Source organism: Akebia trifoliata, chromosome 11, assembly GCF_017979445.1.
Source record: "Akebia trifoliata isolate Shusen 1 chromosome 11, ASM1797944v1, whole genome shotgun sequence".
Lineage (NCBI taxonomy): Eukaryota > Viridiplantae > Streptophyta > Magnoliopsida > Ranunculales > Lardizabalaceae > Akebia > Akebia trifoliata.
Window position 1 is genome coordinate 3678894 of NC_141385.1, and position 25161 is coordinate 3704054.

Sequence of the window (25161 nt, forward strand, 5' to 3'; positions counted from 1 at the left end):
TTAATTGCCCCACTTTAACTCAAAAACTTTAATTCCGAAAAAGATAAATTAAAGTGGAGAATTTCTATTGGCACTCCAACTTTTATTTTTTACACCCCAAAGTAAATTTTATTTTAAAAAAACAGAAAACTTATAGGACGGGAGTATAATTTTTTCACATTGGGAAAGAACGTCAGGTCTGATATTGTCTTCTCTCTATGGAGAGATATCGAAGAGTGAAGACCAAGAGATCAACATCAAAAAGTCGAAGTAGACGATCTTCGTGATATTAATATGTTCCTTTCGATGGATTAGTGTCGATAGTGGTAATTTGTGATTTTCAAATCTTGTGCAATTGTTATGAAGAAAACTTTTACGTGAAAAATGTTTATTTCTATTTTAAATGACAGGTATTAATTTTTAATTTAGGTGTGTGAAATAATTTAAGTAATTAGAGTGTAATAAGTAAAAGTTAGGATGCCAATAAAATTTCACATTAAAATGAATAATGGGCTGAAATGGAAATTTCACAACTCTCTCCATGTGTATTCGATATCCAATAACAATGGATGGCGATTTATATTGGATCGGGGTTGAAGTTGGATCAATAAAATCACAAACTCACCCTTGCATAAGCTTATAAGATTTTAATACATGGACTGTGGTTTCAAATCAATCCAAAAAATTAGTAGGGATCCCACGATCCAAGCTAATAACAAGATCAAGTTTTTTGGTATTAGTTTGAGGTGCGACCAATGTGGCTTATTATTCTATAAGAGTTGTGATAATTTGACGCTCTTTTTTCAAATGCCCTCTTTACGCCCCCATCACTGGGGGTGTCAATGGGTATCCATTTAACCGAAATCGAACCAGAATTGAAATCGGAATCGAAAACCCCAATTCCAAATCCCTTTTTATTGGAACTGATTAGAGCCGTCTCTTAAATGGAATCAAACTGATGGGAATCGGAACTATTAAGTTCTATCCAATGGGTATCCAAAATCAATTTATTTTGTCATTTCTTTTCATACTATAGATAATTTAAGGTATTTTTTATTTTAAAATAAATGCATGTTATATTCAATTCTTCAATTTTTCATATAAATTATTAATTATAACTTAAAATGAGTTATTCTTCTAAAAATTTATTGCTTTTAACAAAAATAAAATATTTTTACTTTTGAAACAAATTATTAATTTGTATCTTTAATATAACAAATTAAAAATAAGTTAATAATTTTGTTAATAATATGTTAATTTTTTTTTTACAATAATTTGAAATACTTTTTTTCTCGTTCAATTCTTGAGAATTGGAATCGATGGGTACCCATGATTTTTGGCGGTTTTTGTTCCATTTATTTTAAAATCGGACTCGAAACCGACAAGAAGTAGAATCGAACTAAATATAATGGTTATGGTTCTAAGTTCCTTAGGAACCAAACCGGAACCGATCCATTGACACCCCTATCCATCACATAACCGTAGATCTTTTACTTTTGGATACATAAGAAAAAAATTTATGGTTCTGTAACTGCCAGGTCAGGGAGAGTATAGGAGGCGTCTGCAAAAATAGCGTATTATAATTAGTCATTCTATAAACAAACATGCACATGTAAATTTGGTGGTATATTTATCCAATAATAGCAAATTTAATCAAATATCTTATCTAATCATGAACCAAATAGTGTCATGTCAGATAATGTTTTCGAATTGATCAGATTGATTTATTGTCCCAACAATGTTTCTAGGTGCTCAATCACTTCTTGCGTCTAGTATTTTGAGTTATCGATCATATTAATGTCTTCTTGATAGAATTTTTGGGTGATTTAACATACAAACTCCGAAGGGGGAATGTATGGAGTCATCATGTAAACTGTCGAATCAGATTGGAAACCTAACCTAATTAGATTTATTTCATTTCTTTTTAAGTGATGAAAGAGCAAATATATCATAAAATGTCAGATTATTAAGAATTATATATATTACAATTTTGATATATATTTGATCAATTTGTCCAAATCAACCAACAAATGAGCTGACTTAGACCCGTGAACATCCAAGTGGGATCGATTTCGAAAACATTGGTTACCACACATTGACACATTCCTACATATACACATGCAAGCATTTAATGAACATATATACAAACGGGGCCAGCCATAATTAGGACAAGGCCCGTGCTTATTAAAGGTTTTAAAAATCTTGCCGACTGATTGAATGAGTGGGTTCTATTAAGAATAATGATTTTCTGACTCCCCCCAAACTATTTTGACGTGACATGTGCATGAACCATAGATTTTGTCCTCGAGATACATAATTGCACATATTTATGGGGATGTGCATTTCTGTATCCCGATAAAAAAAAAATTATGGCTCATGCATATGCCACATCAGGGGAGTTTGTCAGAGGGGGGAGTTAGAAAATCATGACACATTTTTTAACCCGAATTGAGACCAAACAAATCACAGATTGTCTAAAGGTTAGTACAGATTTTGTTTTTTGGTTTTTTTTTTTTTTTTTTGGGGGGGGGGGGGGGCGGGGGGGGGGGGTTGTATAATTTAGAATACCTTGGATAGTAGTCCCATCGTTGGGGTCGATAGTTTGATGAAGAGCACATTTTCCTTTAGATAATATGGTTGGACATCTCTCTAATCTTATTTTCTAGGGATTAATTTTCTAAGAAAAATTAAATATAACACATGACGATCATATTTCTAATCCAACTTACAAATTTTGGGTCCATTGGATGAATTGGTTCAAATGAATTAAACTACATATTCAATTTTGTATCTAGTAAACTGAAAATCCAATTGAATTGGTATGACTTATACAAGTTTTAGAGCGTAGGATCTATCACTCGATGTTATTAGAAAAAATTACCTAATGTGTCCATTCAATAGTTTCTTGCATTTCATAGGGAAACACTAACGTCGCCAATTTTGCAGGGGTGGTTTACTAAATTATCAGAAAAAAAAAACACACACACACACACACAAAATTATAGAGCTAATATAGTTGTAGAGTTATTTTCTTAATAGCATATATGTGAATTGTTGGTTTTAAAACATTAGAGATTGAGATGACTTGTTGAAGTTATTTAAGTATCATTCGTGAATGAAATGAAACACCACAGTTGAGATTCATAAATTTCTTCTTCTCCTTTTTGGTTTACAATTCCTGAAAAAAGTCAAAATCATCTATGATACTGAGTCATCTATGTGTTGTTCATGAAGAGACTAGACACGAAACCGAGATACAAAACCATGTTCTAATTAATGAAATTAAATGTAGTGTTTTGGGTTTTTCAACATGGTACCACCTTTCCTTCTCTCTAACGATCATCTTTAAAAGAAAAATTAGACCGAGCTTGGGACCACTACCCCCTCCCCAGTCCCGCCTTTCATCCCCATCTATAAAGGAATAATTAGACCAGACTTATATCCATCGACCACTCCCCCTCCCCTCCCCGTGTGATTGGGTAGACGAGAATCCAATAATTAATTATCAATTAACCTCGATGACGACAGCTGAGTGTATGGGGACACAAATTATCAAAAAACATGATTTTCTTTATCCAAACAAAGAAAGATAATAATTCCATTTAGAATGCGCGTTTCATCACAATTAAATGACAACTTTTTCATTTTTGTTCCTTTTCATTACATAATATGCCTAAATCCTATTTAATATGTTATTATATTCTATTATCATACCAACCTTTACTTATAACATGCCAACCTATAGCTAAACAATGATTCTCTTCCCAATGTTTTCCTCTCATAAGTAATGGTTGAGATTTAATCTCCCCATGAATCTCAATAACAATTCTTCACTTTATTTGCTTTTTCATTCTCCTTTCGACAATACCCCCCAACTTATTCCCTTTCCTCTTTTACCCTCCTTTTCAAAAATACATATTCGACTTTATTGTCTTTCCTCTTTTTATTTTTTTTCTTCAATAAAATCCCTCCAACCTGATTGCCTTTCCTCATCTATTTTCTTAGCCCCACACAGGCAAACTTTAGTAATTAATAAGCGAATTTGCTAGCTTGTAGAGTTGGTTAAAGTTTGTGAGTGTTGATATTACGATCTGAGGTAAAAGTTCACATATCTTCACCAACTATAATTTTACTTGCCTAATGCGTATATATATGTATTAAATGTAGCAAATAAAAGTGGAGTTAGAGACTTAATGTGTGTTTGAAATACAATATCATTTTTTTTACTTTTCTTTTTAATGCATGAGATGAAGAATAAACACTCTTCAAACCAAGTTCTAGAACAATTTATCCTTTTATCCTTCCCAAACGCATAAAATCATTCAAACTAAATACCATTCTTTATCAAAGCTATGTTTCAATTCATTTCATAGAATTGTCCGTGATCTTTTAAATTAGTCAATGTAATCGTATACTTTTTATGAACCATCAGGGGTTAGTTAAGATAGTAAGGACAACTGATTTTGCTCCCCAAGTCACACCTTCGAGTCTCTATATTTCCCTCCATGTAAAAGTGGTTACATTTAAATGTTGAACACGTGCTAGGGTGGTTGGTATGTGCGGCCCGCCAAGCTAAAAATATACTTTTTATGATATTTTTATTTTTTAAGGTGTGAGACTCCATTACTATATGGATAGTCTCTGATGAACTTCTGAAAATCGTTTTGCATTCAAATTTTAAAATCCTTTCCATAGACATTTTTTTTTTCTTTCCCTTTTAATATCAAAAGCTTGATGCTTGATCCTATGAGAATTCCCTTGTGGCATACTCTTTTGGACCGAAAATGCATAAGAACTTCAAAATTTTGTTGTTGTTTCCTTTTATACTGAAATCTTGATGTTAGTAGGCCTATAAAATATTTATGTTTTACAGTACACATCATGACTCAAGTCAACTATAAATAAATCTTTTGGAACATCAATACATAAAAGATTACCTTACTTAGTACGAATTTGCTGTTCAGAACCAATGGTATGATGCCATGTGTATTGAAAAAAGGAAAAATTATTAAAACAGAGTTACATATTTATATAAAAAAATCTTTTTTTTTTTTTTTTGAAATTACCTAAAATGAATTAAATTGCTAGACAGTCCAACACTTCAATAATTTGTTTGACTGTTCAATGTTTTAATAACTTGCCTTATAACCCTAGTAATTTAACCTCCACCTAAAAAGTTTGGACAGTCCAACGCATTACTAACACACTGGACTGTCTGGTGACTTAATTCTTTTTTGATAATAAAAAAAAAAAATTTCTTTTTTATAAATTTTAAGAAATCTAACCCTTTTTTTAATATTATTATATAGTAACCTTTCCTTAAAAACAAAAACAAAAAAAAAAAACGTAAATGTAACTGGCTGGTGGCGAGAATACTTGGGGACAAAGTGATTAGGAGTTCTGATTTTTAATACTTTTTTTAATGCACGTCGAATCATGCCATTGGATCATCAACTGAGTACAAAAATTTCTTAACAGCAAATTAGTACTCGCTTACTTGATGTATTATAGCATTTAGAATTTAAAACCATTTTCTTGATTGGTCCGTAGCCATTGACTTGATTGTTTTTTCATTTTTTGGTAGTCAAATGTAACATCAAAACCAAGCTAATTTTGTGTTTAGGTATATCAGGATATAAGATCGTTCATGTAGTTGGTGGGTCCAAAGGATCATGCCACGAGACTTTCCGTATCAATTAACAACACAAATTTATTTATATGGGATTTCACATAACTTTTTCAAGGGATGAAGGGATGAAACACGAAGCTTTAAAAATTAGTGGACAAAATAGAAAATTTATGCTTTTTATAGATGTCTTAACTTTTTAGTAGTACTCCTGGAAATTGCGTCACACTTTCAGAAGAACGAAAATCAATCAATTTTTTTTTTTTTTTAAAACAAGCCTTCATATTCCTCTCGTGTAACACAAGTCCAAGTCTCTCTCTCTCAAATGGGATTTGGACATGATTTTAAGAATTCAAGGAAAATATATACATAATAAACAAGTAACAACTCCTCTAACATGTGTCACAAAATTGTAAATCATTTGCATCGAGATATGTAAAATCATAATTTTTTTTTTTTTGTGTATCTTGAGATAAATGATTTACAATCTGTTTTTTTTTTTCTTCAGAGGGAAAGGGGGCGCCGGGGGGGGGGGGTGGTTTCATATTATCATGACTCATAATAAATAGGTTTGTGAAAATCTCTTATTTTGTTAATTGAACTAAAGTTTTACACAAGAAAAAAAAAAAAAAAAAGTTGGTGAAGTAATGTTAAATTTCTAACTTTAATTTAATGGTTAAAAGTAGATGTGCAACTTGGTTTGGTTTGAGGTCTGAATTGAAGTTTTACAAAAGAAAAAAAAGTGGGTGAAATATTGTTAAATTTCTAACTTTAAATCAATGGTTAACGGTAAAGGTGCAACTTGGTGTGATTTGATGTGTGAGTTGAAATTTTACAAAAGATACAAAAGTTGGTGCAGTAATGTTAAATTTCTAACTTTAATTCAATGGTTAAAAGTAGGGGTGCAACTTGGTTTGGTTTGAGGTCAAATTGAAATCGAACTAACATAGGTCAATTCATTAAATAAGAACTAGCACGAAACTTAAATGCATTGGGACCAACCCATTTCAAACCAAACTAAGATCTATATTGGTTCGATTTGTTTCTATGTATTGCTTTTTGGAAGTAACATTTTTAATAAATAAATAAATTCTAATAAACATAAAATTTCATACAATAAATGATTAATATATTCATAAATAAGTATTAATTGATGCCCTAACTCCAAAAAAATTTTCATAATATATATATATAGGATCCCGTTCAGCAACAAACATTTGACAAACATTTTGGCAAAACATTTTTCAAAACATGGGTTAGAGATCTTGGAATGGGCTGATTTTTGGTGAGGATGATTCTACAGTGAGGAGATCATCCTCACACAAAAATCAGCCCATTCCAAAACTTCTAGTCCCAGTTTACAAGTTAAAAAATCGTGGACCGTCCCTTTTTTGTAAACCATTTTGATGGGGTAGAAGTTTTGGAATGGGCTGATTTTTGGTGATGATGATCTCCTCGCCGTAGAGATCATCCTCACCAAAAATCAGCCCATTCTAAAACCTCTAACCCATGTTTTGAAAAATGTTTGTTGCTGAACATTTCCATATATATATATGGGTCCCGTTCAACACCCTAAGCTTTACCACACACTTTAACAAACGTGTTTTGTCTTACATGGGTTAGAAGTTTTGGAATGGGCTGATTTTTGGTGAGGATGATCTCTATGGTGAGGAGATCATCCTCACCAAAAATCAGCTCATTCCAAAACTTCTAACCCTATCAAAAATGATTTACAAAAAATGGACGGTCCACATTTTTCAACGTGTAAACATGGGGCTAAAACATTTCGGAATGGGCTGATTTTTGGGAGGATGATGATCTTCTAATCATAGAGATCATCCTCACCAAAATCACCCAGCCAATTCCAAAACTTCTAACCCATGTAGGACAAAAAACGTTTGTTAAAGTGTGTGTGTGGTAAAACTTAGGTGCTGAACATTCCCTATATATATATAATATATATGAGAAATGTTCAGCACCCAACATTTTACTTAACAATTTGCCCAACATGTTTTGTCATACATGGGTTAGAAGTTTTGGAATGGGTCGATTTTGGTGGGATCATCCTCACTAAAAATTAGTCCATTCCAAAACTTCTAACCCCATGTTTACAAGTTGAAAAATCGTGGACCGTCCATTTTTTGTAAATCATTTTTTATGGGATTAGAAGTTTTTGAATGAGTTGATTTTTGGTGAGGATGATCTCCTCACCATAAAGATCATTCTCACTAAAAATCAGTCTATTCCAAAACTTCTAACCCATGTAGGACAAACACACGTAGGGTAAAGTGTAGGCTGTTGACCGGTGAGGAGATCATCCTATTGTTCAACACCTTACGATTTACCCTACACTTTACCCTACGTGTTTTGTCCTACATGGGTTAGAAGTTTTGGAATAGGCTGATTTTTGGTGAGAATGATATTTATGGTGAGGATGAAAAATCAGTCCATTCCAAAAATTTTAACCCCATAAAAAATGATTTACAAAAAATGGATGGTCCACGATTTTTCAACTTGTAAACATGGGACTATAAATTTCAGAATGGGCTAATTTTTGGTGAGGGGGATCTTCTAACCGTAGAGATCATCCTCACAAAAAATTAATCCATTCCAAACCTTCTAACCCATGTAAGACAAAATATGTTTGGTAAAAACATAGGGTAAAGTGTAGTGTGCTGAACATTTCTCATATATATATATATGGGAAATGTTCAGCAACAAACATTTTGATAAAGCATTTTCAAAATATCGGTTATAGGTTTTAGAATGGCTGATTTTTGGTGACGATGATCTCTACGGGGGGGAGATCATTATCACCAAAAATCAGCCAATTCCAAAACCTCTAACCCCATCAAAAATGGTTTACAAAAAATGGACGGTCCACGATTTTTCAACCTGTAAACATGGGGCTAGAAGTTTGGAATGGGCTGATTTTTGGTGAGGATGATCTCCTCACCGTAGAGATCATCCACACCAAAAATCACCCGATTCCAAAACCTCTAACCCCATGTTTGAAAAATGTTTTGCCAAAATGTTTGTCAAAATGTCTGTTGCTAAACGGGAATGGGCTGATTTTTGGTGAGGATGATCTCTACAGTGAGGAGATCATCCTCACCAAAAATCAGCCCATTCCAAAACTTCTAGCCCCATGTTTACAAGTTGAAAAATCGTGAATCGTCCATTTTTTGTAAACCATTGTTGATAGGGTTAGAGGTTTTGGAATGGGCTGATTTTTGGTGATGATGATCTCCTCACCGTAGAGATCATCCTCACCAAAAATCAGCCCATTCCAAAATCTCTAACTCATGTTTTGAAAAATATTTGTTGCTGAACATTTCCATATCTATATATATATATATATATATATATATATATATATATAGGGGGCGGTTCAAGGGCCATCTGAGAAACCGTCTAAGAAAACTTTCGTTTTTCAAAATAAGGGTTAGAGATTTTGGATTGAGCTGATTTTTTGCAAGGATGGTCACTATGATGAGAAGATCATCCTCACAAAAAATCAGCTCAATCAGAAACTTGTAAATCCATCAAAAGTGATTTACAAATTAGTGATAAAAAGTGGTAAAAAATCGACGGTCCACATTCTAAATCACTTTTAACGGGGTTAGAAGTTTCAGATTGAGCTGATTTTTTTTTTGGATGATCTTCCCATCATAGAGATCATCCTCACAAAAAATCAGCTCAATCCAAAATTTCTAACCCATATTTAAAAATTTTATTTACCGTCGAAAGTTTTCTTAGACGGTTTCTCAGACGGCCCTTGAACCTGACCCATTATATATATATTATATATATATATATATGTTACATAAGGGTTTAGTTCTCGATTTGTTCCAGTTCAATACAAGCTTGATTCAAGAACTAGATAAAATTGATCAGTTCTCTGTTTTACTAACCTAGAATTAAACTATAACTCATTCAAAATTGAACCAAACCACCTCCAAAACTATCGATTTAGTTTAATTTTCGATTTGAATAGAACCAAGTTACACTCCCAATTTAAAGTAAGGTTATTAATTTGATCTGTTTCAATCTTATTAACTTAGAATTTGGATCAAGGATTTTATTTTCAATAAGGATCTAATAGGGCAAGATTTCGATCCAACCTATCCGATCGATTTTGGATCATCCATGTATTGTTCCAATAATAAGTATGTAAATTATATTTTATATTTTGTTATATATAATGTTTATTTATATTTTATACATCATATCGGATTTCATCTGATCAGATTTGATAGGATCTTACAATTGGAATCATAGAGGTCCACCAAGTGATAGCACATTATTCATGGATGCATGGGCTTCAAGAATGTGACACTTGGCATTTGAGAGCAGAACTTTCCTATACGCAAAGAAAAAGAAAGAAGGTTCGGAGGCCGGTGTGCCACTACTCTCTCCTTGATGGACGCGCATAACTCTCATGTTGTCGTCACGAGATTTGTCTGACTTTGACTATCAAGAAAAAAAGTGGAGTATCTGATGTGGCTGATTGGGTCTGACCGTGTGCAATACTTTTAGATGACGACAATGCCATCCGAATTTCAAGATATGAAACTCATATTTTTTCTTTCTTGATTTTTAAAGGAGGATTTCTATTGCAACACCAACTTTTGCTAACACCACACCCAAAATGAGTGATAAATACATGAACTGGGGTGGCGTTAGCAAAATTTGGTGTGGAAAGATAATCTCTTTTTTAAAGGTGTTAAAAAAGAATAATGATTTTCTGATGCCCCCTACGCTCCCATCATAGAACTATAGATCATTTGTCTCGAGATACACAATAAATGATCTATGATTCTATGATGGAGGCATATGTCAGAGGAGGGCGTCAGATTATTATGACTCTAAAAAAAAAAATTGAAATTTCCAAACAAGTGCATTATTTCAAGTTTTGATTAGTAAAAGTATTGGTTCCATATTCATTGAGATATTTCAAGGTATTCCCGAGATATTTTATTTTTCATTTTGATTACGATCAAAATTTGGTGTTTTAATCAAAATATCAACGGTAGAAAATATTAAATTCTGATTTAAAAACTGAATTTTAGGATTGGTTTGCAGGTCAAGTTTGATTTGAATCATTGAGACATTAGAAACCTCTATAAATTACATGCTTTTTAACAAAAACTCTTAAATAAGAATCTTCAAGGAATTTAACGGCAATTGTGCAACCATCTTGTAAATATCTTTTTACAATTTCATGACATCGCAATTACGATAGAATGCTTTTTTTTCCCCCACTTGTCTTATCAAAGTCGTGGATGTTATCTTTCCATATGAATAAAAAATAGATTTTTTTTTTTTTTAAATTTAGATTAATATACACTATTACCATACAATTAAATTTTTTATAAATAAAAAAAAAATATTTGTCTATATAAAAAAAAAAATTCCTTGAAACTAATATAAATGGAATGATTGAGGTGAGCATTCAAAAAATTAAAAATCGATTTGAGTCGATTTTTGGTTGAATTAAATTCAAAGTTGATTAACATGAGTCAAATTACTTGGACCTAGTCGATCTTGTTTTGATTTGGCTATCAAAGTGGGATGGGTCCAGTCTTAAAACCATGAATATATTTCCTAATTTTGTTCATTAAATTATGCATCTATGGATGTGAAATTTTCCAACTCCCACGTCTAGTTCCAATTAAAACTAATTTTATATATTTGTTTAAAAAGAGAGCTGCTATTGCCACACCAAATTTTACTAACGCCACACCAACTTTCACATGAAAATTGGTTGGGGGGTGGGAATTGCAGTTTTCTTAGGTTTTAAGAGACGTGCTATTGCCGCACCAATTGTGTGCGAGTCTTTGATGATTTACGTAGGAAATGGTGTGGCAATAACATCTCTCTTATAAAAAAAAGTTTAAACCAACCTTTATGAGAAAATCCAGGGGTAATTTCGTCAAATATGTAAAAAGCATATTTAAAATTAGTTTTCTGAGATCTACTTACTACTTACTACGAGAGAGTGCTCTTCTGTTCTTTGGCGTAGTCAGCAAAGACAGGCTCAGTTCTAATTTAAGTGTAAAATACTCTGCAACACGAAGGTTCCACTAATGGAGATTTCCTTTTACACTATGTTTTGATGAACTCTTATCGTTTGATCTCTTTGAATCTCTAAGACTGAGGAGAAGATCAGCAAGTTTTTAATCGAATCACAAAAAAATTTCAAAAAACGAAGAAGTTAAACTGTGGTGGAGATCTAAGAGTTTCTGTAAACGAATATTTGAAAGTTAGAAACCCAAGCTTTGAGAAAATCTTGCTAGTTTCCCTCTGGAAATCCGTTGGAGAGACAACAATGTTGTTCTGCGTGAGTTTTTAGAGCTAAGAATTTGTTCTTTGTTGAGGAAATCGGAGGGAAATGTGAGATTCTGCATATTAAGGATCGGTGCTGTTATTTGAGATTGTAAACGAAAACAAACAACATTCCGATCTTTCATTCGAAATACATGATTTTAAGTTTCTTATTTCTGTTATTTGGGGGATTTCTGGTGTTACACATTAAACATCATTTTTTATTTTTGTTTTTGTTTTTGTTTTTTTAGGGTAACATTCATGGATGAAGCAATTCTCTAGAGTTTCGACTTCTAAATCGACGATTAAGCTTAAATTTGGTTTCTTGGAGGTTCTTGTGAGTTCTGACTTTTGAATCGGTGTTCAAATCCGTCTTGCTTGGTTTTAACATTTTAGATCTCTGGAGAAGGGATTTTGGTGTAAACAGTGGTCCTATTAGTTAGTTGGATTCCAGTACGTTTGAAACTTTGAAGTCTTCTAATACTGGAGAAAAAAGAAAAAAAAAAGTGCAGATTTCATTAATTGCCTCTTTAATTTCATTGTCATTTGGTCGGTTTGGTATCTTTCTTTTATTGTTTATTAAATGTATGACAATCTGTAGGCGATAAAAACCTGCGATTAAAAAAGACTTTCTACTAAAAAATGGTCTAAAGTCCACAATTGGTTTTGATTATAGGCTGAGCATGGTTTTGGGGGAGCTGTATAAAAGTAGTAATTCTGTAATGTGGGTTGGCCTTTATAGCTGAGGAAGGGATTTTATCAAAGTCTTACAATCGACAAGAGATTATAGCATTTGTGAAGGAGAGGATTTGTGGGTTGATTTTTTAGCAAATAGAGGCTTTGGATTCAACAAGATCTGTGAGTAAGACTAAAGAGTTTAGGATGGCAGAAGATAAAGATATGCGGTCGTTGGCTTTGACCCCTACATGGTCTGTTGCTGTCGTATTGACGATCTTTGTCGTTGTTTCCTTGCTTGTGGAGCGCTCCATTCATCGCTTAAGTTCTGTAAGTGTTTCTCTCTGTTTTATTTATTTATCACTAAGCCTGCTTTATTTATCTATTTATTTGTTTGTCAGTAAGCTTTGTTTTTAATGAGATTAGTAACTCTATTATGGCGGGAATTGAACCCAGGTCTATGGTATCATCACCCATAGATTTCTCTGTGGAGCTGAACTTATTTTTTCGGTATGAAAGATATGGGTGTCCTGTGAAGGGCTTATTCATGTAAATCATGTACTTCATTAATACTAAAGTTTGCCCGTGTCTAAGGGCAAGGGCATCCTATTTGGTGTTAAGGGTGTAGGAGAAGAAATGCAATAAATTTGGAGGGGTAGTACAGGCAAGACAATATGGTTGAAGGGGTAATTTTTTAAAAGATTGGAGAGGAAATACAGTAATGTTGGAGGGGCATTCTGGAAAATGGGTAGAAGAGGAAAGGCAGTAAAGTTGGAAGGGTATTCTTAGAAAATAATAGAAGAGGGAGATTAAAAATTATCCTAGAGATTTGTAGCGAGATTAAATCCCAATCCCTCTTTATGTGAAGGATAAAGAGAGTGGGGGTCCACCATTGTGTTTTATCATATAGATGTTTGATGGTGTTCCATGCTGCAGCCATGAGGTTGCATTAATAAAGAAAAAGTTCTTGCATGTACATTTGCATATGGAGGTCATTATTTGTTTTGTTAACAAGAGTTCGTTGTCTGTGTAAAACCATGACACTATCTAACACTCCCCGGGTTCTTGGAGAGGCTTGAGTTGTGATATTGTTGTTCTATTTGGAAGGTTTATCTATTCTTTTCTTGCTTTCTGCGACATTTTTGATGTCTTGAAATAAGTAGGACTTGTGGAGCATTTGTTGTTGGTTACATCTAATTCCAATGTCCACATTTCAGTGGTTGCAGAAAACTAATCGAAAGCCTTTATTTGAAGCTGTGGAGAAAATGAAAGAAGGTATGGTGACTTCAAAATTGGAAAGGCTTTATCTTAAAATACTCTGAAGCATCCTTATGTTTTGCATCACTGAAAAGTATCCATACAAATAGAAAACTCTTACCAACTTAAGTTGAATCTTGTTTCCTTCATTCTCTTCTTCTAACCTCAATATCTTTGGCTTCTGTGCTGCAGAGTTGATGCTACTGGGTTTTATATCTCTTCTTCTTACAGCCACCTCAAGAATGATTTCAAATATTTGCATTGAGACGAAGTTCTATAATAGTAATTTCTCCCCATGCTCCAGGTCTGAGATTGAAGAAACAGAAGTTGAAAATGAATCTTCTCGGGAACGTAAACTATTTATGGATTATGTTCTTCATCACTCATTTAGGAGGGTGTTGAATGGTTTGAATCAGAACACCTGTAGTGAGGCACGTATGAATTAGTCAGATTTCAGAAATATTGAGATATATTCATCAACTCTAGCTTCAGTTGCTAGTTATATTTTGTTTAAAGCATAAATTTTTTTGCATCTATTTATAGATCTTTTACTTAATTTGTATACTTATGATAATTGGTTTTTAGCAAGAAAATAACTCATCTCTGGATATATTCGTCTCAGATCATTAGTGAATAGTTTCCTCTAATTCGAGATTTTGTCTTCTATGCAGGGTCATGAGCCATTTGTTTCATATGAAGGCCTGGAGCAGCTGCATCGCTTCATCTTTGTAATGGCAATAACGCATGTATCTTACAGCTGCTTAACAATGTTGCTAGCCATTGTTAAGGTTAGGAATTCTCAATTGTAGTCATAATGACTGAACTGATGACTTTCTTCAAAAGTATTATCCATTAACTAAACCTTAATGAAGCTTCACGATTACTGTGTTTTATATGTGCTTCTGATCTGGTTTATGGAACCATTGCTGCCTTGTTGCCACATAATTTCTATCCCATAGTGTCCAATCCTGCATTAAGGGAAGTACTTCCAATAAGATGAGCTAGCTATCATAATGTTGATTTAGAAAATTGTGGTTCATCCATGGATGGAAGATGATGCTTTATCTGTTTAGAATTATATAGGAGAAGGTTATCATTATATTTATGGTAAATATGAACGAGATAATGCTTGGCCACATTTGCATAGCAAGTTAGCTACCAATGATTGTAGTAAGAAAATACTGAAGATTGTAGAATACGAGTAGTGAAACAAGCCAAATGTTAAAAAAAATGACAGAAAAAGAACAATCCAACTTTTCAATACAAAGTGGGAACATTATTAAATGGTCTCTCTCCAATACTGCTTGCCTGAAAATAATAGAGTCTAGATGAACCCTTCTCTTCTGGTGAGCGCGTCTCCTACGTTGAATAAAAAGAGTCAATTGAAATCGGGAAAGCAAGCCCGAATAATTCATATGTGAAAAAATATTGAGGATCTTCTAGGAAACGGTGGTTGTCCTTTTTTGCTTGGTTCTGCTTTATATAACCTGCTGTACACCTGGGACAATATACACCTGACTCTCCTTGTAATGAGCTATCTCTCCAACAAAGTAACATAGATATCTAAGTTTACCATCCCTTGATCAAACTTCCCGTGGCAAAAAGACATAAAAAGACCTAAGAACAAGATAAGCCGTGCCCTATTCAAAAGTTCACTATTTTAATTTGAGCTGATGAGTGTCAAATTTCAAAGAGTAACATATAATGTCTCAGAGTGTTTGCTGGGAAATATGCATTACTCTCTCAATGAAAATATATGTTCATTACTTCCTAGTGGTGAGTTTAGTGCAGGATGGTTAGAATTTTCCAATGTTGTAGTTTAATGAGAAAAAAGGTAAAAAACATTTCTTTTTAATACTTTTTTTTTTCACTGTATTGTATTTTAATACTTTGGCAGGTCCATACGTGGAGGAAATGGGAGGATGAGGCAGATATGGATGAACACAATGTATTAACAGGTAAGCTCTTTAATTAATGTAGCGAGGGTTGTAGGATCGAAAGGCGTAAGAAACAGATCACTGCAGCAGGAACAAGTTGTTACGTAAAAAAGCACCTGTAAAATCCCATGAAAAACATACAGCAAGAAAATATATGCATGGATCACCACTTTAAGCCAAACCAGCAGCAAACCCTTGGTGAATGTCTCAACAGGTGCAATTCTTAAAGAGAGGAGGAAAAAAAGAGCCTTTTTTAGAAAAATTCCAGAAATATCTCCAGTTATTACAAATATGCTGACTTATATTTAGCTATAGAAGCACTGTCATAGTCTAAAAAAAAACCAAAATACCCCTATTAATAAAGCATACTGCTGTCCAAGTATTCAGGACATAAAGCATTCATGTTTCAGAATGATCTTAGAAATGTGATAGAACTTTTAATGGTTATAATTATCTGAAACCTTCAAAGACTATCTTCAGGTAAATTTTCAGCTTTAGATTCAAACCCAGTTGCATGTAACTTATCCCTGAATTTAATATGCCAGTCCCTTCAAGTGAGTAACCGCAGTGTGCTTTCAAATCTACAAGAGGAATGTGTTTGAGCTTTTCCCTGTTCTTTTGTCACTCCAATTAATATACTTTTTTTGCCAATACACTTCAATACCTTGAAAGGGCCCTTGGATCTATCCCCCAACTTCCCATATTTACCTCTTGGAAACCTTTACCAACTTAAAAATTTCTATGTAAAATTATCAGAATCCCTAATAAATTAGGCAGGATTGTAGAATAGAAGATGAGTACAAATGTTGACAAAAATGGGACAAAAGAATAAATAAAATTAATATAAAAACAGTTAACCTCGCTTAGTGGATTTCTGATCCACTCGAGATGTGTATAACCACATCAACTTAGATTTCACTAGCTCGCTCACTCACTCACTCACACAGACTCTTTCTGTGTACATGTATAAGTTGTCTCCTCTGTTTTTCTATTATTCATGCATTTTAACTCGTTTTTGTTACAGAAATCTCAAGACAGTTGACAATGAGAAGGCAATCAACATTTGTAAACTTGCATACGTCAAATTCTTGGGACAAAAATAGATTTCTTGTTTGGGTGGTAAGTACACGAGTAACCACTATTGCTGCATTTATTGCGCCTTTATCTTATATACACCTTCAGGTGTCATTACTTTTAGATACTAGGGGTTTTTAGAAGTACAGTTGGATTCTTATATTTGTGTATGCAAGTGTCTGTTGGGGATAAGCTGGAGCCAAACTGATCTTTCCAGAAAAGAGAAAATCACATTTTCAGATATTTATGCCTCCTGGCATTATCTCCATTTGTGTTGTTATTGATGTCTATCTTAAAACTCATCTTGTGCAGACTTGTTTTTTCCGACAATTTGGCCGTTCAGTCCTTCGTGCTGATTACCTTACGCTTCGTGCCGGCTTCATCATGGTAAGCCATAATCTTTGAAAACAGACTTCCCAATAATTTTTCATAAAGGTTTAAACCTGGCCTCCTTGCACAGATAAGAGAACTATCTCCTTTGCATTCTTGACCTCCTATTTAGCTTTATGTTTGTATTGTATTGTGGATTCTCATATTAGTACTCTCTAATGTTGCATACGAAATAATGGCCAATGCGCACATTAATTTTAGCACAATAGAAAAAAATAACACCAAACAAGATGTGGAAAACATGTTTACAGAGGCAAAGATGCACCATAAAAAGAAGTGGAGGAGAGAGGATGAAAAAATCAAACTCTACCACTAAAACTCCAATGAAACTCAAAAGAAAACGTTAGTCCTAGATGATGAGGAAATAAATCTTATGCCAAATTGATGTAATAGCCAGTTATGGGTCTGTTTTGGGAGGCAGTGATGACACAAAAGTAGGAAACACCAAGAGATATGTAATAATAAATGAAATGACTCCAATCTTCACATGTGAATTTGTAGTGAATGAGATAATGATTGACTAATCAACGATACTAATACCCCTAAGAATGATATGGTCCGTAGTTAAGATTCTCTCCGAGGTAGCCAATCAGATGATAAAGGCTACCTTAAGTGACTAATTCTGTTATATAGGTTCAAATTCTCATAAAATGTAGATAATGTTGATGATACACCTCAATAGAATATTTAGCTTTTGATTAGAGTTGGATGGAAAAATAGGATTCAGGTGGATAGACCCATTATTTGGGATAAGGCGTAATGATGATGACTCTATTTATTGTTACAACATATGTATTTAATGTTTATATAAAATTGATGTACATATTTGGAGCATTTATGCAGTATGGATGCTCCACATTTTCTGTGCTACTTGGCATTTTGAGAATTAACACTCTCCTGACTAAGTTTCCGAATGTGTACCCTCTTCTGCCCCAGAGAAAATTTTCTGTACAAAAGTCAGTCTTGTTATCTTATGCAGCACTAGAGATGCGTATTTTCTACCCAAAGCTGTATCCCTACTTACCCATTTTATTATGCTTATGACTATATCATTTGGCATTTAATGTCTGAAGTTGAAGCTCAAGTATTATTACCTTTTTATGGATATTTACTCTATGTTTTGTTTATTCATGGCAGAACCACAACCTTACGTTAAAATATGATTTTCACAGCTATATGGTTCGCTCTATGGAAGAAGAATTCAGAAGGATAGTTGGTGTGAGGTAAGCCCCAAACCTTTTTCATTAGGTTATTTCAGTTCTAATTGTATGGTTGCCTTTTTCTCTTGTTTCATGGTGACTTTTGAGACAATATTTTACACTAGGAAATCTAGTTACATTTGTCTTTCATGCATGTGTGATGTGACCAACCAATAAGGCTTCTTTAATCTAGGTTATCCAATTAGATAGCTATGTTATTGTTACTAAAGGTATTGTCCTTCATCATTTTGCTCATCATTCCTTCTTCCCTTATGTTGAAGGCTTAATTTGGTCACAAATGCCTTCTATCCCCCATTTGAGTTCTTAATGAAAGTAGAAAATGTCGAATGAATGACATTAGCTGCTCACCACAGGTTTAGATAAACATAGTGATCATGGATATCTATTGCATTCTATATCTTACATTAGATGTGGGTTTGGCTTACAAAACCTTTGCTTTGCACCAGTTGTGCTGAAGATCCATGTTCTATGTTTTCTTATGCTTCAGGGATTTTATTACCAACAAGGTTAGGTAACTATCTATTGGAGTTATGTTTTGAGCCAAAAACTAAATTTTCTTTGTTGAATACTCTCAACCAATGTTTTGAGACCTACCTATGATTCAAACTCTGTTATTATTTGAAAAGAAAATGGGACCCAATATTTGGAGTTCAGTCTGAGTTGGTTGCTTTAATTAGCTTGGCTAGCCAAGTCCATCAAAACCTTGTGAGAGGTGCATCCTGGATTCAGCCCCCTTCTATGATTGTCTCTGGCATAGTCTCCTATAAGCCTATATTCTTGTCTCCCCTCTGCAAAACTGTAGTGCACATGGTCACCAATGTAGTTTTTTGGTCTTATAGTTGGCTTACTCATTTGTGCTTCCTTGGTCAAGCTGGCCAGCTAAGTTCCACTTTTCTTGAATGCATTGCAGTGGGCCACTTTGGGGATTTGTTGTTGCTTTTATGCTGTTCAATATAAAAGGTAAGACATGTTTCCCATTTTTCTTTGTGTCACTAGTTATGGGATATTTTACATCTTGTGTCCGATATATTTGCATAAATACACTTGAGGTCTGCCCCACATCCGAATGTCAAATTCCTAGACGATCTTGAATAATTCTGTCGGTAACTTATTTAATTATTATTGCTTCTCAGCTTACTGATCATTTGACCTCTACTTCACATTATTTCTTTTGGTTCTCAATTCTTATAAGATCTAACTATACTCTCGTTCTTACAATTTTATTTAGTAAACTAATATGGTCCATTGGTTTGTATATCTTGTCTTGTAGGGTCTAATCTTTATTTCTGGATAGCCATCATTCCTATAACAGTAAGTTTCTATTTTCCAATGCAATTCAATGCTAATTCCGATAGGTCCTTTTCCCAATGGATACACATTGACAAACACTCACACACCCTTTTCTACAATATATTGGAGTTTTACTTTAATGAGGCAACTCCTCAAAAGTTAACTGTAGATGAGCACCAGTCAAAACTCCACACCCCAGCAACTATTTGATGTACTACCTTTATGGCTTTACCCTTATTTTATAGTTCTATTTTAGTAATAGGTTAGTCATAGTTATCTTTAGACGTTAGAGTGTTACTTCATATTTCTTATAAATAAGTTTGTTGTAGCCAAAGATTGCTTGTTTGATGATTAATGAAATTAGCTCAGTGAGCTTTGAAGACCCAACCATCTAACTCGGTCACATTTTTCCCCTAATCCCTTTTTTATTTTATTTTTATTAATACGATCAAGAAGGGAAACCTTTTTATTTTTTATTTTTTTTGTATTGCGTTTCTCCATTGCAGATGTGTCGAGTTTGGAATAGTTCTCTAAACTTTTGAGGAGCCACCCTAATTGAATAAAAATTCAACAAATATATATATATATGGGGGCGGTTCAAGGGCCATATGTAAAAACAGATGTAAAAACAATGGTTTTTCAAAATATGGGTTAGAGGTTTTGGATTGAGCTGATTTTTTGCGAGGATGGTCACTATGATGAGAAGATCATCCTCACAAAAAATCAGCTCAATCTGAAATTTCTAAATCCACCAAAAGTTATTTACAAATTATTGACAAAAATTGGCAAAAAATCGACGGTCCACATTCTAAATCACTTTTAATGGGGTTAGAAGTTTCAGATTGGACTGAATTTTTTTTTTTTTTTTGGATGATCTTCCCATCATAGAGATCATCCTCACAAAAAATCAGCTCAATCCGAAACTTCTAACCCATATTTTGAAAATTTATTAATGTTACATTGTTTTTACATATGTTTTTTCATATGTCCCTTGATCTTGAGCATATATATATATATATATGGGAAGATCATCCGAAAAAAAAATCAGTCCAATCTGAAACTTCTAACCCCATTAAAAGTGATTTAGAATGTGGACCCTCGATTTTTTGCCAATTTTTGTCAATAATTTGTAAATCACTTTTGATGGATTTAGAAATTTCAGATTGAGCTGATTTTTTGTGAGGATGATCTTCTCATCATGGTGACCATCCTCGCAAAAAATCAGCTCAATCCAAAACCTCTAACCCATATTTTGAAAAACCATTGTTTTTATATATGTCCCTTGAACCGCCCCCATATACATATATCTTAAGTATTACAATTCCCAGAGAAAGTCATTAAAAGAATAATATAGTATATAGAAGAAACCTAGTCTTTCTCCTGCTTTGTATACATATCAAGATGGTTTGTAAAGCATTAATCATGGCACACACCTTATATTGTGCTAAAGCTTTATTGTCTTATGCAGCTTGTTCTTCTGGTGGGTGCAAAGCTGCAACATATTATTGCAACCTTGGCATTTGAGACTGCTGATGAAACTGAATTCAACACCGGGCCAAGGCTAAGGCCTCGAGATGAACTTTTCTGGTTTAAGAAACCAGAATTATTGTTATCCTTGATTCATTTTGTGCTTTTCCAGGTTGGTTACTTATATATAAATGTGATTTATGTTCATTGACCTTAAAATGCAAATTGGCAATACTAATGAACCTGTATCCTTTCATTGTGAATGTCTTCACAGAATGCATTTGAGCTGGCTTCGTTTTTTTGGTTCTGGGTAAATTCTCTTCCTCATTTGGTCCTCAGTTTTGTGATATGGGGGATGAACCCTTTTCAGCTTATAGTCGTCAACAATCTGAAAATGTATTTATTTATATATTTAGTTTATTTTTGCTGATTCCTTGCATTTCGGTCCTGCGAAGAACAATGGGTGACTTTGGCTGAGTTGATAGTAATTCTAATTCAGTAAAAAACATGTGAAACAGGATTAAAATGTTGAGCACAAGAAAATAATGTTTTGTTCATAAGGTATGATTTGGGATTTGTAGTTTTAGCTAACCAATTGTTTTGATTGATTTATTTACAGTGGCAGTTTGGGTATAATTCCTGCTTTATTAGGAACCATTTACTGGTCTACATACGGCTGATTATAGGGTATGCTTTTAATTTGAATATTCATGATTATATAAATCTCATAGTGCCATCAATTATGGGCTTCTTATTCTCTGTGTTGCCTTTGGCAGGTTTGCTGGACAGTTCCTCTGCAGCTACAGCACATTGCCACTTTACGCACTAGTTACTCAGGTATCCCTTTAGAGGAATTGTATGTTTTTTTTATTCTAAAATAATAGCCCCCTCCTCCCCCCCCCCAAAAAAAAAAAATAATAAAATAAAATAAAATCATCCTAAGACTAAATATATCACACCGAAAACATATTGAAATTGCTGCGAAAACTATACCAGATGAATCGATCGAACCGTTTTGGTGCATTAGCACATTCAAGTAAATCTGGTTGTTTTCTGCCTTGGAAGTCTTATATAAAATGATTTTTCAATGAAATCTGCTCTGTTCCTTTCTAGATGGGAACAAACTACAAGGCGGCTTTGATCCCACACAGAATAAGAGAGACAATCCATGGATGGAAGAAGTCTGCAAAGAGGAAAAGGCGGCTTGGTATTTTCAACGATGACTCAACCATACACACAGACACAAGTACAGTTCTCTCACTCGAGGCAGATGAGCACCAGATGTACGAGAGCATTGAAAATGGTACATATGCTGGAATTGAGCTACAACCCACATCCACTGTTTCGACCAGTCCAGCAGTAGCTGCTAACGAAAATTCGAGCCACATCGGTGTTGGTACGCCTCTCCTTCGACCTTCAGCTTCTCTTTCTTCAACAATTCCATTGGAACGTCACAGGAACGAAATTCCAAGATCTTATTCAATGCCGGGCAGAAGAGAATGAATGAACTGGAACTCTGTACCGAGGAACATCATCAGTTCATAGACATAGATGTACAAAGAAATCGAGGTATGAGCTCTAAGTTAGGTTGTTGTAGAGTTGTGGAAAATTCTATAAGGTTTAGTTCTTAGATAGAGTATACAGAAACTACATACATGAGCTTCCAGTTTTTAAAATTTTCTTCCACAAAAGGCCATACATAGGTTACAATGGTGGGGGTGGGGGATTCAGTTATGAGGGCACTATTGTCAGTTAAAAAAAATGTATCTTCTTTAATCATATTGTAGTTCAAATTATTCTACTTATTGTAGTTCATTACGCTCACACAGTACTTAGGTCCTGTTTGATAGACCTTTTGTTTCAATATATATATTTAAAATGCAAACACATGGTGGTCATAACAGACAGTGCCACTACCTTAATCTCTCTAACAAACAGATGTCAAGCTAGTTAAGGAAGTAGCATCAGTTTAAGTCACGGAAAAATTACTTAGTAGACCCCTGTTTGAGAGATTTCTATCTAAACAGTCCTTGACTTTTTGGTGGTATCTTAATAGTCCATTTAGTTAATTTTTATATGTAAAGACTCTTTCAACCTCATCCCCCTTAGTAATATGTTTTGAATTTCCCAAATTACCCTTTTCTCGTCTTTTTTACATACTTGATTTTTCAACGGTAATGATTATATTTAATTTGAAAGATTTTTTATATATTTATGGTGAATGACAAATTAAGAATGATATGCGCCTAATTTTGAATGTTTAGATGGATTTTTCGATTTATTTTGGCAAATTGAGAATGACATGCTCCTAATTTTGAATGTTTAGATAGATTTATAAGTTGTTTAAAGTTGAGTCCAACCAGCTTCAAATTTTGAAGACACGTGGCATTTTTAATTTATTTTACATTCATGTATTTTGGCTAAATTGTAAATACCTCTTTTAAAATACCACGTGGAAACAAATGGAGAGGGTTTTTCTTACAATTTTCTACAAAAACAGCCTAAAAATATCTGAAAAGTTTTCCATTGTTATTGTTATTGGACTGTTAACTACGAAGACTGTTTGTTATTTGTCCTTTATCCAAAAAGGATTTTGTTAACGTGTTTTTAAATAAACTTTAGAAATAGCAATTTGAGGGTATTTCGGGAAATTTTTTTTTTTTCTCAAAACGTTTTTTATATATTTAAAATTCAATTTCGAATGTTTATACTTTAACGGTCCATAAAGTTCACATTTCTAGAAAATAATCGTTATCCAAACCGTTGGTTTGATGGAGAGGCTATCTCTTTAAAGTTGTTTCGTCTCTATACTAGGCCATGTGGCCATGGAAAAAGTGCACACAAGCTGTCTAACACTACTTCAGGAGAAAGAGAGGCGTAGTACAGTGTACAGAACATGGTTTTAAAACTCGTTTTCCCGTCTCCTCTCGTCCATGCCCTATACTGAGTTATCTTGGACGAGTCATCTCATCTCGTTAGACAATGAGGCTCTGGTTTTAAAAAAAAATCTGAAATAATTCTAAGGATGAAAGAAAGAGAAATTCCTTGATTTGACGGAGGAAGATGAAGCAAACCCTAATACTTTGTCTGTCTCATTGTTGGGCAATATCGAGACAATTCAAACAATACGTCTCGGATGAGTTTTAAAATCATGGTACGTACATGCAAGGATATGGCTTGTTATTTAATTTTGCCTTTTCTAATTAAAATATATTTTCTATATAAATAATAATATGTTTTGTAATAATAATTTATGATAATGAAACCAAAATTTTGTTAAATTGTTCAAAACAGGTTCAATTTGACCGAACCAATTTCTCTTATATATATATATATAAAATATGAGTTGCGTTCGAGGGATGTTTACAATTGACAATTATTTTTACATCAATTGGATGTCATTCATTTACAAGATTCAATGACATCTAGGTGATTGTGTAAAAATAATTGCCACTTGATCCCGACCCTTAAAATATGTACTACAAGAGAACTCAAAACATTAACACATAATTAATAAATAAAAATATAAGATTTAAGAAATTGAATTGTTTTAAGTAACATAATATTGCAATTTTTAATATATTATATTAGTCAAAGGATTTTAAAATTTAAAAATAATTCTTTAAGAGAAGAAAAAGCCAACATCAATTAAAAAGTATAAAGAAAATGTTATGCAATGTTAAATTCGAATTATATACCATTCATTATTCAATTTGTAATACAAGATTAACAAACCAAAAGATTTAAATAAATAAAAAAATTAATTTTTTTTTAAGCTTTTCAAATTTCATTAAATAAACCTATAAGAATATCCAATAGACCATAACAGAATTCATTTTGACCTCTAAACATCGTGATATCGGTTCAACTAACCAACAAAAACACAAAAGAAAACATTGAAGCCTTTATGATCCATCTA

At 33.4% G+C, this 25161-nt stretch overlaps 1 protein-coding gene across 5 annotated transcripts; it reads left to right on the forward strand.

Moving 5' to 3' along the window:
* The first annotated feature begins 11585 nt into the window (after positions 1-11585).
* On the forward strand, positions 11586-23077 carry LOC147390410 (MLO-like protein 11). 5 transcript variants are annotated; one of them, XM_086458559.1, is made up of 17 exons: positions 11586-12001; positions 12184-12269; positions 12609-12937; positions 13825-13882; positions 14057-14295; positions 14536-14652; positions 15762-15822; positions 16826-16920; positions 17188-17262; positions 18403-18488; positions 19396-19445; positions 19756-19796; positions 21244-21414; positions 21517-21552; positions 21862-21929; positions 22019-22079; positions 22356-23077. In XM_086458559.1, exons 3-17 carry the CDS (start codon positions 12815-12817, stop codon positions 22743-22745), a joined length of 1671 nt encoding a protein of 556 aa, XP_086314685.1. In that variant the 5' UTR covers positions 11586-12001; positions 12184-12269; positions 12609-12814; the 3' UTR covers positions 22746-23077. The 5 variants fall into 5 exon arrangements, with proteins under 5 accessions (XP_086314685.1, XP_086314684.1, XP_086314687.1 ...); XM_086458558.1 differs by having other exon boundaries at positions 11586-11948; XM_086458560.1 differs by having other exon boundaries at positions 11589-11685.
* Positions 23078-25161: the final 2084 nt, after the last annotated feature.

What these genes read in the sequence shown, in the direction of transcription:
- LOC147390410 (XM_086458559.1), top strand. Translation starts at nt 12,815, where the DNA reads ATGGCAGAAGATAAAGATATGCGGTCGTTGGCTTTGACCCCTACATGG. An exon ending in TGAACACAATGTATTAACAG is followed by an intron (nt 15,823 to 16,825) that starts GTAAGCTCTTTA and finishes TTTTTGTTACAG; the next exon opens with AAATCTCAAGACAGTTGACA. An exon ending in TTCATTTTGTGCTTTTCCAG is followed by an intron (nt 21,415 to 21,516) that starts GTTGGTTACTTA and finishes ATGTCTTCACAG; the next exon opens with AATGCATTTGAGCTGGCTTC.